Source organism: Anomaloglossus baeobatrachus, unplaced genomic scaffold, assembly GCF_048569485.1.
Source record: "Anomaloglossus baeobatrachus isolate aAnoBae1 unplaced genomic scaffold, aAnoBae1.hap1 Scaffold_522, whole genome shotgun sequence".
NCBI classification, from domain to species: Eukaryota; Metazoa; Chordata; class Amphibia; order Anura; family Aromobatidae; genus Anomaloglossus; species Anomaloglossus baeobatrachus.
Window position 1 is genome coordinate 60,175 of NW_027444586.1, and position 16,262 is coordinate 76,436.

Here is a 16,262-nt window from a genome sequence, read left to right on the forward strand (position 1 = left end):
CTCCTCTTTTCTTCCTCTCTCCTCCTCCTCTTTTCTTCCTCTCTCCTCCTCCTCTTTTCTTCCTCTCTCCTCCTCCTCTTTTCTTCCTCTCTCCTCCTCCTCTTTTCTTCCTCTCTCCTCCTCCTCTTTTCTTCCTCTCTCCTCCTCCTCCTCTTTTCTTCCTCTCTCCTCCTCCTCCTCTTCTTTTCTTCCTCTCTCCTCCTCTTCTTTTCTTCCTCTCTCCTCCTCTTCTTTTCTTCCTCTCTCCTCCTCTTCTTTTCTTCCTCTCTCCTCCTCTTCTTTTCTTCCTCTCTCCTCCTCTTCTTTTCTTCCTCTCTCCTCCTCCTCTTTTCTTCCTCCCTCCTCCTCCTCTTTTCTTCCTCTCTCCTCCTCCTCTTTTCTTCCTCTCTCCTCCTCCTCTTTTCTTCCTCTCTCCTCCTCCTCTTTTCTTCCTCTCTCCTCCTCCTCTTTTCTTCCTCTCTCCTCCTCCTCCTCTTTTCTTCCTCTCTCCTCCTCCTCTTTTCTTCCTCTCTCCTCCTCCTCCTCCTCCTCTTTTCTTCCTCTCTCCTCCTCCTCCTCCTCCTCCTCTTTTCTTCCTCTCTCCTCCTCCTCCTCTTTTCTTCCTCTCTCCTCCTCCTCCTCCTCCTCTTTTCTTCCTCTCTCCTCCTCCTCTCTTTCTCTCTCCTCCTCTTCTCCTCTTCCTCTTTTCTTCCTCTCTCTCTCCTCCTCTCTTTCTCTCTCCTCCTCCTCTTTTCTTCCTCTCGCCTCTCTCTTTTGCCCCCAGCTGCGTCTGAATTTCCAGTGTCACGATCAGTTCCCCTCACTCCCGATCATGACTCCAATACCCGCCCATAAACTTCAAGTGACAGGATCCTGTAAAATAGCACTTGCTTTTCTCTTTAGAAAAACAGGATTCGCTTTTGCAGCAAAAAAGCGTTCATGAGGCGTGCTAAAGAAGGGAATTTTGTTACTTACCGTAAATTCCTTTTCTTCTAGCTCTTATTGGGAGACCCAGACGATTGGTGTATAGCACTGCCTCCGGAGGCCACACAAAGCAATTACACTAAAAAGTGTAAGGCCCCTCCCCTTCTGGCTATACACCCCCAGTGGGATCACTGGCTCACCAGTTTTAGTGCAAAAGCAAGAAGGAGGAAAGCCAATAACTGGTTTAAACAAATTCTCTCCGAGTAACAACGGAGAACTGAAAACCGTTCAACATGAACAACATGTGTACCCGAAAAACAACCAAAAATCCCGAAGGACAACAGGGCGGGTGCTGGGTCTCCCAATAAGAGCTAGAAGAAAAGGAATTTACGGTAAGTAACAAAATTCCCTTCTTCTTCAGCGCTCTATTGGGAGACCCAGACGATTGGGACGTTCAAAAGCTGTCCCTGGGTGGGTAAAGAAATACCTCATGTTAGAGCTGCAAGACAGCCCTCCCCTACGGGGAGGCAACTGCCGCCTGCAGGACTCTTCTACCTAGGCTGGCGTCCGCCGAAGCATAGGTATGCACCTGATAATGTTTGGTGAAAGTGTGCAGACTCGACCAGGTAGCTGCCTGGCACACCTGTTGAGCCGTAGCCTGGTGTCGTACTGCCCAGGATGCACCCACGGCTCTGGTAGAATGGGCCTTCAGCCCTGATGGAACCGGAAGCCCAGCAGAACGGTAGGCTTCAAGAATTGGTTCTTTGATCCATCGAGCCAGGGTGGCCTTAGAAGCCTGCGACCCTTTGCGCTGACCAGCGACAAGGACAAAGAGTGCATCCGAACGGCGCAAGGGCGCCGTGCGGGAAATGTAGATTCTGAGTGCTCTCACCAGATCTAACAAATGTAAATCTTTCTCATACCGATGAACTGCATGAGGACAAAACGAAGGCAAAGAGATATCCTGATTAAGATGAAACGAGGATACCACCTTCGGGAGAAACTCCTGAATGGGGCGCAGCACAACCTTGTCCTGGTGGAAGACCAGGAAGGGAGCCTTGGATGATAGTGCTGCCAGCTCAGACACTCTCCGAAGAGATGTGATCGCTACCAGAAAAGCCACTTTCTGTGATAGTCTAGAAAGTGAAACCTCCCTCAGAGGCTCGAAGGGCGGCTTCTGGAGGGCAACTAGTACCCTGTTCAGATCCCATGGATCTAACGGCCGCTTGTACGGGGGTACAATATGACAAACCCCCTGCAGGAACGTGCGCACCTTAGGAAGGCGTGCCAAACGCCTCTGAAAAAAGACGGATAGCGCCGAGACCTGACCTTTAAGGGAGCTGAGCGACAAACCTTTTTCTAACCCAGATTGCAGGAAAGAAAGAAAGGTAGGCAATGCAAATGGCCAGGGAGACACTCCCTGAGCAGAGGACCAGGATAAGAATATCCTCCACGTTCTGTGGTAGATCTTAGCGGACGTGGGCTTCCTAGCCTGTCTCATGGTGGCAACGACCCCTTGGGACAAGCCTGAAGACGCTAGGATCCAGGACTCAATGGCCACACAGTCAGGTTCAGGGCCGCAGAATTCCGATGGAAAAACGGCCCTTGGGACAGTAAGTCTGGTCGGTCTGGAAGTGCCCACGGTTGGCCGACCGTGAGCTGCCACAGATCCAGATACCACGCCCTCCTCGGCCAGTCTGGGGCGACAAGTATGACGCGGCTGCAATCGGATCTGATCTTGCGTAGCACTCTGGGCAAGAGTGCCAGAGGTGGAAACACATAAGGGAGCCGGAACTGCGACCAATCTTGCACTAGGGCGTCTGCCGCCAGCGCTCTTTGATCGCGAGACCGTGCCATGAAGGTTGGGACCTTGTTGTTGTGCCGTGACGCCATTAGGTCGACGTCCGGCACCCCCCAGCGGCGACAGATTTCCTGAAACACGTCTGGGTGAAGGGACCATTCCCCTGCGTCCATGCCCTGGCGACTGAGGAAGTCTGCTTCCCAGTTTTCTACGCCGGGGATGTGAACTGCGGATATGGTGGAGGCTGTGGCTTCCACCCACATCAGAATCCGCCGGACTTCCTGGAAGGCTTGCCGACTGCGTGTCCCCCCTTGGTGGTTGATGTATGCCACCGCTGTGGAGTTGTCCGACTGAATTCGGATCTGCCTTCCCTCCAGCCACTGCTGGAAGGCTAGTAGGGCAAGATACACTGCTCTGATTTCCTGAACATTGATCTGAAGGGTGGACTCCTGCCGAGTCCACGTACCCTGAGCCCTGTGGTGGAGAAAAACTGCTCCCCACCCTGACAGACTCGCGTCTGTCGTGACCACCGCCCAAGACGGTGGTAGGAAGGATCTTCCCTGTGATAATGAGGTGGGAAGAAGCCACCACTGCAGAGAGTCCTTGGCCGTCTGGGAAAGGGACTTTCTTGTCTAGGGATGTTGACTTCCCGTCCCATTGGCGGAGAATGTCCCATTGAAGTGGACGCAGATGAAACTGCGCAAACGGAACCGCCTCTATTGCCGCCACCATCTTCCCGAGGAAGTGCATGAGGCGTCTTAAGGAGTGCGACTGACTTTGAAGGAGAGCCTGCACCCCCTGTCTGTAGTGACCGCTGCTTGTCCAGCGGAAGCTTCACTATCGCTGAGAGAGTATGAAACTCCATGCCAAGATACGTTATTGATTGGGTCGGTGACAGATTTGACTTTGGGAAGTTGATGATCCACCCGAACGCCTGGAGAGTCTCCAGTGCAACATTCAGGCCGAGTTGGCATGCCTCTTGAGAGGGTGCCTTGACCAGTAGATCGTCCAAGTAAGGGATCACAGAGTGTCCGTGAGAGTGCAAGACTGCTACCACTGCCGCCATGATCTTGGTGAACACCCGAGGGGCTGTCGCCAGACCAAATGGCAGAGCTACGAACTGAAGATGGTCGTCTCCTATCACGAAGCGTAGAAAGCGTTGGTGCTCTGTAGCAATCGGCACGTGGAGATAAGCATCTTTGATGTCTATTGATGCTATGAAATCTCCTTGAGACATTGAGGCAATGACTGAGCGGAGGGATTCCATCCGGAACCGCCTGGCGTTCACATGCTTGTTGAGCAGTTTTAGGTCCAGAACAGGACGGAAGGAGCCGTCCTTTTTTGGAACCACAAAGAGATTGGAGTAAAATCCTCGCCCCCGTTCCTGAGGGGGGACAGGGATCACGACTCCTTCTGCTCTTAGAGAGTCCACCGCCTGCAGCAGGGCATCTGCTCGGTTGGGGTGTGGGGAGGTTCTGAAGAACCGAAGCGGAGGTCGAGAACTGAACTCGATTCTGTACCCGCGAGACAAAATGTCTGTTACCCACCGGTCCTTGACCTGTGACAGCCAAATGTCGCAAAAGCGGGAGAGCCTGCCACCGACCGAGGATGCGGAGGGAGGAGGCCGAAAGTCATGAGGTAGCCGCTTTGGAAGCGGTTCCTCCATTTGCTTTCCTGGGACGTGAGTGAGCCCGCCAGGAATCTGAGCTCCCTTGTTCTTTCTGAGTCCTTTTGGACGAGGAGAATTGGGCCTTGCCCGAGCCTCGAAAGGACCGAAACCTCGACTGCCACTTTTTCTGTTGAGGTTTACTTGCTCTGGGCTGTGGTAAGGAGGAGTCCTTACCCTTGGACTGTTTTATGATTTCAGCCAATGGCTCACCAAACAGTCTGTCTCTGGATAATGGCAAGCTGGTTAAGCATTTTTTGGAACCAGCATCTGCTTTCCAGTCATTTAACCACAAGGCACTGCGCAAAACCACAGAATTGGCGGACGCCATAGCGGTACGGCTCGTAGATTCTAGGACAGCATTGATAGCATAGGTCGCAAACGCAGACATTTGCGAAGTTAGGGACGCCACCTGCGGCACTGCTGGATGTATGATAGCATCCACCTGTGCTAAACCAGCTGAAATAGCTTGGAGTGCCCACACGGCCGCGAATGCTGGAGCAAACGACGCGCCGATAGCTTCATAGACAGATTTCAACCAAAGGTCCATCTGTCTGTCGTTGGCATCTTTAAGTGAAGCGCCATCCTCTACTGCGACTATGGATCTAGCCGCAAGCTTGGAAATTGGGGGATCCACCTTTGGACACTGGGTCCAGCGTTTGGTCACCTCAGCAGGAAAAGGGTAACGGGTATCCCTAGAACGTTTAGAGAAACGCTTATCTGGATGAGCGTCGTGTTTCTGGATCGATTCTCTGAAGTCAGAGTGGTCCAAAAAAGCACTTAATTTACGCTTGGGATACAGGAAATGGAACTTCTCCTGCTGGGCAGCTGCCTCCTCTGCAGAAGGGGGCTGGGGGAGAAATATCCAACAGTCTATTAATTGCCGATATAAGGTCATTAACCATGGCGTCACCATCAGGGGCATCCAGATTGAAAGGAGCCTCAGGATTAGAATCCTGATCCCCGTCCTCAGTCTCATCACAGAGAGACTCTTCTCGCTGAGACCCTGAGCAGTGTGAGGACGTGGAGGGTCTTTCCCAGCGAGCTCGCTTAGGCTGCCTGGGACTGTCATCTGAGTCAGAGACTTCAGCCTGTGATGCTTGAGACCCCCCTTGAAGTACGGATTAGTTCCAACTGAGGGGGACCGGAGAGCATAGACACAGCAGTGTCCCATGGTCTGAGTAACTGGCCTGGACTGCAAGGTCTCCAGGATTTTTAACATAGTCACAGACATTTTGTCAGCAAAAACTGCAAAGTCTGTCCCCGTCACCGGGGCAGGGTTCACAGGCGTCTCAGCCTGGGCTACCACCACATTAGGCTCTGGCTGACGGAGTGCCACTGGGACTGAACATTGCATACAATGTGAGTCTTTGGAGCCTGCCGGTAGATTAGCCCCACATGCAGTACAAACAGTGTACACAGCCTGTGCCTTGGCACCCTTGCGTTTTGCGGATGACATGTTGCTGCCTCCTCAGAGCAGTACAGGGTGTCCAGCCAAGAAGCGACCTTACAGTGCAACTATATATATATATATATATGGTACTAAGAAAAAAGTACACTAATATAACACTGAGGCACAAGTGGGGCCAGCACTAAAGTGCAGCTTACCGCCCGCTTAGGAGCGGGTGTGTGGTCGCCGAAATCCCTTTAGTCTGGGTCTCCCGGAGCCTGCTGCCTTTCCCCAGCCAGACCGCATGTGTAATGGCTGCCGGCGTCCTTGTGGAGAGGGGGGGCGGGCCCTGGGCGTATACAGACGAAGAGCGGGAAGCCTGCTTCCCACTGTGCCTAGTGAGAGGGCTGGAGCATGTAAATAAAGCTCCAGCCCTCGGCGCTGCCAATTGAGCAGCGTCTCTCCCCTACCCCTGATTGACAGGGTGGGGGGCGGGAACGAAGCGGCGCTAGGCCGCAGAAGCCGGGGACTAAAGTTAGAAGCGCCGCCGCCTTAAAAGCGCGGTCGGCGCAAAGTCCCCAGCGCACCACAAGTCGCAGCTGCGCCGCCGCTCCAGTAGCGGTCGGCGCAGTAGTTCCCAACATGTAACGTCACTCAGCAAAGCTGCAGTGACCTAACCCCAGCGCCCAGCGCTACTGTCCCCGGCGCACTATAACGCTCAGCAAGCCTTGAGAGTGTCCGTGCCTGCCGGGGACACAGAGTACCTGAAAGTTGCAGGGCCTTGTCCCTGAACGGCACTCCCGCTCCAAATCCAGCAGGTTCTATGGGTCTGTGGATGGAGCCCGGCCTCAGGGCTTGGAGGCCGGTAAGATCCCACTTCCACAGAGCCCTAAGGGGATGTGGAAGGAAAACAGCATGTGGGCTCCAGCCTCTGTACCAGCAATAGGTACCTCAACCTTACAAGCACCACCGCGGGTGAGAAGGGAGCATGCTGGGGGGCCCCATATGGGCCCTCTTTTCTTCCATCCGATATAGTCAGCAGCTACTGCTGACTACAAACAGTGGAGCTATGCGTGGATGTCTGACCTCCTTCGCACAAAGCAGAAAACTGGTGAGCCAGTGATCCCACGGGGGGTGTATAGCCAGAAGGGGAGGGGCCTTACACTTTTTAGTGTAATTGCTTTGTGTGGCCTCCGGAGGCAGTGCTATACACCAATCGTCTGGGTCTCCCAATAGAGCGCTGAAGAAAACCGTAGTGTGAAAGCCGCAGCCACCCCCGATCACTGGTAGTGTGGATTCCACCAGAGAGATCAGTGATCACCTACAATCTGGGAGAGCTCAGCAGTAAATGTGTCATTTCCCTGCAGCAGCTCCTAGAGGCCACACTAAGTATTACACCACTTTCATTGCAATCAATAGACGCCTGTGTAATGTACAGCCGTGCCCAGTCCTCCAAGGTAAAATGTTCTTCACTGCTGCTCTCTGCTAGCCCAGAGAATGGGTGTCCTTAAAGGGGTATTCCTATGGCAAATCCCCGCCACTGGAACGTGGTCCTGGGGTGTCCATTAGCCGACAGCGCAGGACTGAAGGGGAAGATATGAGCGTACAACATGTTCGCTAGATTACTGCAGAGAAAGGTGGGCTCGTGTCTCACGTCTGTGGAATGAGGCTAGGGAGCAGTTCACATCAGGCAGATAAGCCCACTTTTCCAGCTGGCTGCAACGGACCTTTACAGATCACAATGATCACTCTACTCTCAAGATCACATCTCACCACCTGTGCACTGGACCCGCTCCCATCGCACCTCATCCCCAACATCACCGCAGTCCTCATCCCAGCCCTAACCCATCTCTTCAACCTATCACTAGCAAGTGGTGTCTTCCCTTCATGCTTTAAACATGCCTCAATCACACCCATCCTCAAAAAGCCCTCCCTTGACCCATCCTCTGTGTCAAACTATCGCCCCATATCCCTTCTCCCCTACGCCTCAAAACTACTGGAACAGCATGTCCATCTGGAATTGTCCTCATACCTCTCCTCCTGCTCCCTCTTTGACCAGTTACAATCCAATCTGGCTTCCGACCCCATCATTCCACTGAAACTGCCCTAACCAAAGTCACTAATGACCTACTAACCGCCAAAGCCAAGCGACACTGCTCTGTCGTCCTCCTCCTAGACCTGTCCTCTGCCTGCGACACAGTAGACCATTCCCTCCTACTACAGATTCTCTCGTCTCTGGGCATCACAGACTTGGCCCTATCTTGGATTTCTTCATACCTAACCGACCGAACTTTCAGCGTCTCCCACTCTCACACCACTTCCTCATCTCGCCTCTATCTGTTGGGGTCCCCCAAGGCTCAGTTCTTGGACCCCTGCTGTTCTCCATTTACACCTTCGGCCTGGGACAGCTCATAGAGGCCCACGGCTTCCAGTATCATCTCTATGCCGATGACACACAGATCTACCTCTCTGGACCTGACATTACCTCCCTACTAACCAGAATCCCACAATGTCTGTCTGCTATTTCATTCTCCTTCTCTGCTCGATTCCTAAAACTGAACATGGACAAAACAGAATTCATTGTCTTTCCTCCTCCTCACTTAACTCCCCCACCTGACATATCTATCAATGTCAATGGCTGCCCACTCTCCCCGATCCCACGCGCTCGCTGCCTGGGAGTAACTCTAGACTCTGATCTCTCTTTCAAGCCACACATCCAAGCCGTCTTCACCTCCTGCCGCCTCAAACTCAAAAATATTTCCCGGATCCGTGCATTCCTTTCCCAAGAAGCTGCAAAAACCCTAGTACATGCCCTTATCTCCCGTCTGGATTATTGCAACCTCCTGCTCTGTGGCCTCCCTTCTAACAGTGTCGCACCCCTACAATCTATTCTGAACTATGCTGCCCGGCGAATCCACCTGTCTCCCCGCTACTGCCGACCTCTCCTCTCTGCCACTCCCTTCACTGGCTTCCCATTGCCCAACAACTCCAGTTCAAAACACTAACCATGACCTACAAAGCCATCCACAACCTGTCTCCTCCCTACATCTGTGACCTAGTCTCCCAGTACCTACCTACACATAACCTTCGATCCTCACAAGATCTCCTTCTCTACTCCCCTCTCCTCTCCTCTTCCCACCATCGCATCCAAGATTTCTCCCGTGCTTCCCCCATACTCTGGAATGCTCTGCCACAACATAGACTCTCGCCTACCTTGCCAAGCTTCAAAAGGAACCTGAAGACCCACCTCTTCCGACAAGCCTACAACCTGCCGTAACCCTCAGTCTGATACAGCGCCGCACAATCAGCTCTACCCTCACTTACTGTATCCGCACCCATCCCTTATAGACTGTGAGCCCTTGCGGGCAGGGACCTCTCTCCTCCTGTAGACTGTGAGCCCTCGCGGGCAGGGTCCTCTCTCCTCCTGTAGACTGTGAGCCCTCGCGGGCAGGGACCTCTCTCCTCCTGTAGACTGTGAGCCCTCGCGGGCAGGGTCCTCTCTCCTCCTGTAGACTGTGAGCCCTCGCGGGCAGGGTCCTCTATCCTCCTATACCTGTCTGTGTCTTGTACTGTTTCTGATTATTGTACTTGTCCCTATTATGTACACCCCTTTCACTTGTAAATCACCATGGAATTGATGGCGCTATAATAATAAATAATAATAATAATAATAATAATAATAATGATCCCTACCAGAATCACAGACCACCTATGTGTGACCGATATCAGCAGTAACACTGTATGATGCCACTGTTATGGGGTCCTCCTGCTCACCCGGCATGCCTCTGTGCTCGTGGACGATGACCAGGTCAGTGACCTCGTTGGCTTTGCAGGCCCGGACCAGCGCTCCCATCTCGTGCTTGCCTCTGTTCATGCGCTGAGCATTGGGGAACACCAACTTTAACTCCTAGAGAACAACAAGAGTGTAAGATCACACGATAGCGCCTCGTCCTGACGGCATGCTGGGAGTTGTAGTCTGTTGCGTGTTTGGATCTTATTACTGTATTTTTCGGATTATAAGACACACTTTTCCTGCCACAAATTTGGGAGGAAAATAAGGGGTGCGTTAGGCTAAGTTCACACTTCAGTTGTTTTGCATCAGTCACAATCCGTTGCCTTGAGGAATTACGGTATCCTGCAAAATATTTTGCAGGAATCCTGTTTTTCCCCATAGGCTTCTATTAGTGACGAATTGTGACTGATGATGCTGCGTTGCATCCGCTGCGTCGCGGTCAGTCATTTTTAAACTGACCGCCGGGCGGGAGCAACGCAGCCTGTAACGTTTTTTGAGCAGCGCGATCCGTAGGATTTCGCTGCGCATTGCGCTCTCTGGCTCCCCGCCCCCGTAACCAGGATAAACATCGGGTAACCAAGCAATGCGCTTTGGTTAGTTACCCGATATTTACAGTGGTTACGTGTGCAGGGAGCCCGCGCTAAGCTGGTATCCAAGATAAATATCGGGTAACCAAGCAAATACCCGATATTTAACCTGGATACAGTGTGCAAGGAGGCCGACACTTCACCACTCGGCTCCGCCCCCTCCCGCACTCCGCATGTGTACTCACACACACACACTCTCTCACTTGTCCCCAGCCCTGCAGTCCCCGCGGCACTGACGTCCTCAGCTCCACGGCCCCGCTTGGCTCCGGCCCCTCGCGCTCCGCATGTACACACGCATGTAGACACACATACACTCACATACATACACACACACTCACATACATACACACACACACTCACTCACCTGTCCCCAGCCATGCAGACCGCGACACTGACATCCTCAGCTCCGCCCCCGAACTCCGCCCCCTGAACTCCGCCCCCGCACACAACGGAGTCCGACAAAGAAATTCTTTTCTTTGTCACCGTTGTCATCCGTTGTACAATGCATCAGTCACATGCGTCATGCAACGCATGTGACTGATGCAAAACAATGGATGTGTGAACTTAGCCTTATCCGAATGTAGCTTACCGGGAGGTGGTGGAGCATGGTCACAGGAGGCAGGGCAATGCTGCGGGCGCCGTGCTGGTGACCGTTGCAGGCAAAGAGGCAGGGGCCATCCTGAAAATGGCAGTGCGGGCTTCAAATAATGGCACGTGTGTAGATGGAGCTCTTGGCTTAAGACCTCACTTGCGCATGCGCCGCCTCCGCCCCACTGATCTCCCAGCAGCGAAATTAAGGAAAATGGCGCGTGCACAGATGAGATCTCGGCTTTTCATTGAGCGGAGAGCTAAATCTGTGCACACGCCGACTCCGGCCGCCATTTCTTTGAAGCCCGCACCACAGACAGTTTCTGGATGTTCCCTGGCTCACAGCATCTGGTACAGGCACCGCACCGCCCGCAGCATCACCCGACTCCACCACCGCCCCTGCCTCTTGTGGCCTCCCTCTCCTCTCCCGGTAAGACACCGGATTTTAAGACGGACCCCATGCTTTCCCCTAAATTTGGGGTGCGTCTTATAAAACGAAACTATATATTTGGGGTCACGTCTTGCTACATTACGTCCTGATATTTTGGAGACGTGACCCATGGATGCCATCAGGGTTGGGTTGTGGTGGTCTTTTTGAGTTTGGGAGTTGTACCCCGTTTCCACAAATCGGGGTGCGCTGCCCTGTGCCACTGATACCTTAGCAAACATTTTGAGTCGTGAACTGGGGTCCCTTGAGGTTGTGATCATGACCTTCGGATCCTCCACGCCGGCCCACTTATACTCATCGTCCATGTGCGAGGACACTCCTGAGAAGGCAACAGACTGTGTTATAATGCGACGCAGACGTGTGCACGCCAGGTCATGCTGGGTCTTGTAGTCCCCACTCTTACCTTCACCACCTTCATCATCAAACTCGAGCTGTTTCTGGAGAGTGAGGGCCTCTCTGCGGATCTCTGTGGGGATGAGCCTGTTTTCTGTGGATATAGAGGGGGGTCAGTGTCTGGATCCGGCACGCTCCGTGTCTGAGCTCTACCACGGTGGCACTAACCTTCGAGCGCTCGCTTTAGCCGCTGCTTCTTGTCTTCTATACTGTGCTGTTTGGCCTCCTGGGCCTTCCGGTACAGGTACTCCCTGCGTAGACGAGCCTCCCTACGCAGCTACAGACAACGGAGGATTAGTCACTGGGCTGTATACATACATAGCGGAGCGAGCAGGGGTCTCTGTGGGGGCAATTATGGCCACCGCTAGGTGGAAGCCCAGTCTGATACCGGTGTAATATGTGGAGTACCGGGGCATGAGCGCGGCTAGGAAGAGTGTGACTGGAGCATAGTGTAGACCAAAGAGGACCGTGCTCGCCCACCGCTCCGGCCAATCCCCTAAGACCCCTATAATATGGCACAGACCCGAGCAATGGCCCAGTTTCAGCCAGTGAGAAGTAGCCATGGACACACAGGGCAGCGACGCTCCGCAAACAGCCTCATCTGTACGGGGCGCAACGTCCCCCCAACATCCATCATATACGTACGCCGCAGGCTCCGTCCTCATCGGGTGACACCACCGAGACTGGAGCGAGCGCTGTTTTAACTACTTAGATGCTGAGGTGAAAGGTGAGCCGACATCTATGTAGTTATGGGGGTCCTGTCAGGCCACTGTGGGCCCCTGCAGCGGGGAGGCTCCAATCCAGACTTTTGTAATGGGGGGGCTCATGTAAGATGGAGATCATGTGATCAGGTTTAGGAGGCAACATCCGGGAGTGTGAGCTCAGCTCTGCTACATCTGTGTAACACGAGGACACCGGGGGCCGCGCAGTCCCGGCCCTCTACAGACGGGGACGTCCCTCCACACAGGGAGACCCCCTGAACAGACGTGGGACCCCCCTCTACACACAGAGACCCCCTGAATAGACATGGGAGCACCCTCCATGCATAGAGACGCCTTGTACAGATGTGGGACCCCCCCCTCTACACACGGAGACCCCCTGTACAGACGTGGGACCCCCCCTACACACGGAGACGCCCTGTACTGACGCAGGACCCCCCTCTACACACGGAGACCCCCTGTACAGACGCGGGACCCCCCTCTACACACGGAGACCCCCTGTACAGACGCGGGACCCCCCTCTACACACGGAGACCCCCTGTACAGACGCGGGACCCCCCTCTACACACGGAGACCCCCTGTACAGACGCGGGACCCCCCTCTACACACGGAGACCCCCTGTACAGATGCGGGACCCCCCTCTACACACGGAGACCCCCTGTACAGATGCGGGACCCCCCCTCTACACACAGAGACCCCCTGTACAGAAGCGGGATCCCCCTCTACACACAGAGACCCCCTGTACAGAAGCGGGACCCCCCTCTACACACAGAGATCCCCTGTACAGAGACGGGACCCCCCCTCTACACACAGAGACCCCCTGTACAGACACGGGACCCCCCCTCTACACACAAAGATCCCCTGTACAGAAGCGGGACCCCCCTCTACACACAGAGACCCCCTGTACAGACGTAGGACCCCCCTCTACACACAGAGACCCCCTGTACAGACGTAGGACCCCCCTCTACACACAGAGACCCCCTGTACAGACGTAGGACCCCCCTCTACACACGGAGACCCCCTGTACAGACGCGGGACCCCCCTCTACACACGGAGACCCCCTGTACAGATGCGGGACCCCCCTCTACACACAGAGACCCCCTGTACAGATGCGGGACCCCCCTCTACACACGGAGACCCCCTGTACAGATGCGGGACCCCCCTCTACACACGGAGACCCCCTGTACAGATGCGGGACCCCCCTCTACACACGGAGACCCCCTGTACAGATGCGGGACCCCCCCTCTACACACGGAGACCCCCTGTACAGAAGCGGGACCCCCCTCTACACACAGAGATCCCCTGTACAGACACGGGACCCCCCTCTACACACAGAGATCCCCTGTACAGACACGGGACCCCCCTCTACACACAGATCCCCTGTACAGACACGGGACCCCCCTCTACACACAGATCCCCTGTACAGAAGCGGGACCCCCCTCTACACACAGAGACCCCCTGTACAGACACGGGACCCCCCTCTACACACAGATCCCCTGTACAGACACGGGACCCCCCTCTACACACAGATCCCCTGTACAGACACGGGACCCCCCTCTACACACAGATCCCCTGTACAGAAGCGGGACCCCCCTCTACACACAGAGATCCCCTGTACAGACACGGGACCCCCCTCTACACACAGATCCCCTGTACAGAAGCGGGACCCCCCTCTACACACAGAGATCCCCTGTACAGACACGGGACCCCCCTCTACACACAGAGACCCCCTGTACAGACAGACAGGGACCCTCCCCTATATATGGGGACATCCTCTACATAAAAGGGACAACTCTAAATATACAGGCCCCCCTTCTGTATGTATGGGACACCTCTGTATACGGGCATCACATCACCCCGCAGCCTGTACTCACCATGGTTCCGGCCGGTTCTCACACGTGGAAATGATCAGCACAACTTCCCCGTCCTGCCGACCAATCCGCAAACAGAGATCAGATGCCCTCAGTAAACATGGCGCCCCCCAGTCGCACCATATCCGGAAGTGACGCAAGAAGGATGATGACTACATCCGGGTTGGGAAGGTCATGTGAGAAGATAATGTCAGAAGGTGAGGAGCTGATTATGGGGACTGAGAACAGATAATACAGGGAGGAAAAGATGTCTGTGCGGCCGGAGAGAGGAGCTCACACCATACAGCGCAGCACACAGTATCACACAGGAGAGGATTAGATACACAGCGCAGCACACAGTATCACACAGGAGAGGATTAGATACACAGCTCAGCAGACAGTATCACACAGGAGAGGATTAGATACACTGCTCAGCACACAGTATCACACAGGAGAGGATTAGATACACAGCTCAGCAGACAGTATCACACAGGATAGGATTAGATACACAGCTCAGCACACAGTATCACACAGGGGAGGATTAAATACACTGCTCAGCACACAGTATCACACAGGAGAGGATTAGATACACAGCTCAGCACACAGTATCACACAGGAGAGGATTAGATACACAGCTCAGCAGACAGTATCACACAGGGGAGGATTAGATACACAGCTCAGCAGACAGTATCACACAGGACAGGATTAGATACACAGCTCAGCAGACAGTATCACACAGGAGAGGATTAGATACACAGCCCAGCAGACAGTATCACACAGGAGAGGATTAGATACACTGCTCAGCACACAGTATCACACAGGAGAGGATTAGATACACAGCTCAGCACAGTATCACACAGGAGAGGATTAGATACACAGCCCAGCAGACAGTATCACACAGGAGAGGATTAGATACACAGCTCAGCACACAGTATCACACAGGAGAGGATTAGATACACTGCTCAGCACACAGTATCACACAGGAGAGGATTAGATACACAGCTCAGCACACAGTATCACACAGGAGAGGATTAGATACACAGCGCAGCACACAGTATCACACAGGAGAGGATTAGATACACAGCTCAGCACACAGTATCACACAGGGGAGGATTAGATACACAGCTCAGCACACAGTATCACACAGGAGAGGATTAGATACACAGCTCAGCAGACAGTATCACACAGGGGAGGATTAGATACACAGCTCAGCAGACAGTATCACACAGGGGAGGATTAGATACACAGCTCAGCAGACAGTATCACACAGGAGAGGATTAGATACACAGCTCAGCAGACAGTATCACACAGGGGAGGATTAGATACACAGCTCAGCAGACAGTATCACACAGGACAGGATTAGATACACAGCTCAGCAGACAGTATCACACAGGAGAGGATTAGATACACAGCTCAGCACACAGTATCACACAGGAGAGGATTAGATACACAGCTCAGCAGACAGTATCACACAGGAGAGGATTAGATACACAGCGCAGCACACAGTATCACACAGGGGAGGATTAGATACACAGCTCAGCACACAGTATCACACAGGGGAGGATTAAATACACTGCTCAGCACACAGTATCACACAGGAGAGGATTAGATACACAGCGCAGCAGACAGTATCACACAGGAGAGGATTAGATACACAGCTCAGCAGACAGTATCACACAGGACAGGATTAGATACACAGCTCAGCAGACAGTATCACACAGGAGAGGATTAGATACACAGCTCAGCAGACAGTATCACACAGGACAGGATTAGATACACAGCTCAGCAGACAGTATCACACAGGAGAGGATTAGATACACAGCTCAGCAGACAGTATCACACAGGACAGGATTAGATACACGGCTCAGCAGACAGTATCACACAGGAGTGGATTAGATACACAGCTCAACAGACAGTATCACACAGGATAGGATTAGATACACCGCTCAGCAGACAGTATCACACAGGACAGGATTAGATACACTGCTCAGCAGACAGTATCACACAGGAGAGGATTAGATACACTGCTCAGCAGACAGTATCACACAGGACAGGATTAGATACACGGCTCAGCAGACAGTATCACACAGGAGAGGATTAGATACACAGCTCAACAGACAGTAT

General features: G+C 53.5%; 2 protein-coding genes across 5 annotated transcripts in view; one reads left to right on the forward strand and one right to left on the reverse strand.

The window, feature by feature from the left end:
- Positions 1-14,245, reverse strand: part of LOC142282817 (U3 small nucleolar ribonucleoprotein IMP4-like) — a 33,513-nt gene extending 19,268 nt beyond the window's left edge. For 3 of the 4 annotated variants that reach the window (XM_075333053.1, XM_075333052.1, XM_075333051.1), the window contains exons 1-5: positions 14,163-14,245; positions 11,738-11,846; positions 11,580-11,663; positions 11,386-11,495; positions 9,535-9,667 (exon numbers count right to left, since the gene is read on the reverse strand). In XM_075333053.1, the coding sequence (XP_075189168.1) occupies positions 9,535-9,667; positions 11,386-11,495; positions 11,580-11,663; positions 11,738-11,846; positions 14,163-14,165 (439 nt within the window). In that variant the 5' untranslated portion in view covers positions 14,166-14,245. Of the gene's footprint in view, positions 1-9,534; positions 9,668-11,385; positions 11,664-11,737; positions 11,847-14,162 lie in introns of all 4 variants that reach the window. The other variant, XM_075333050.1, reaches the window with a different exon arrangement.
- Positions 14,246-14,297: 52 nt separating this feature from the next.
- The window catches only part of LOC142282818 (vacuolar ATPase assembly protein VMA22-like), an 83,606-nt gene continuing 81,641 nt past the window's right edge, over positions 14,298-16,262 (forward strand). The window contains exon 1 of the mRNA XM_075333054.1: positions 14,298-14,356. Within this exon, the coding sequence (XP_075189169.1) occupies positions 14,305-14,356 (52 nt within the window). The 5' untranslated portion in view covers positions 14,298-14,304. The remainder of the gene's footprint in view (positions 14,357-16,262) is intronic.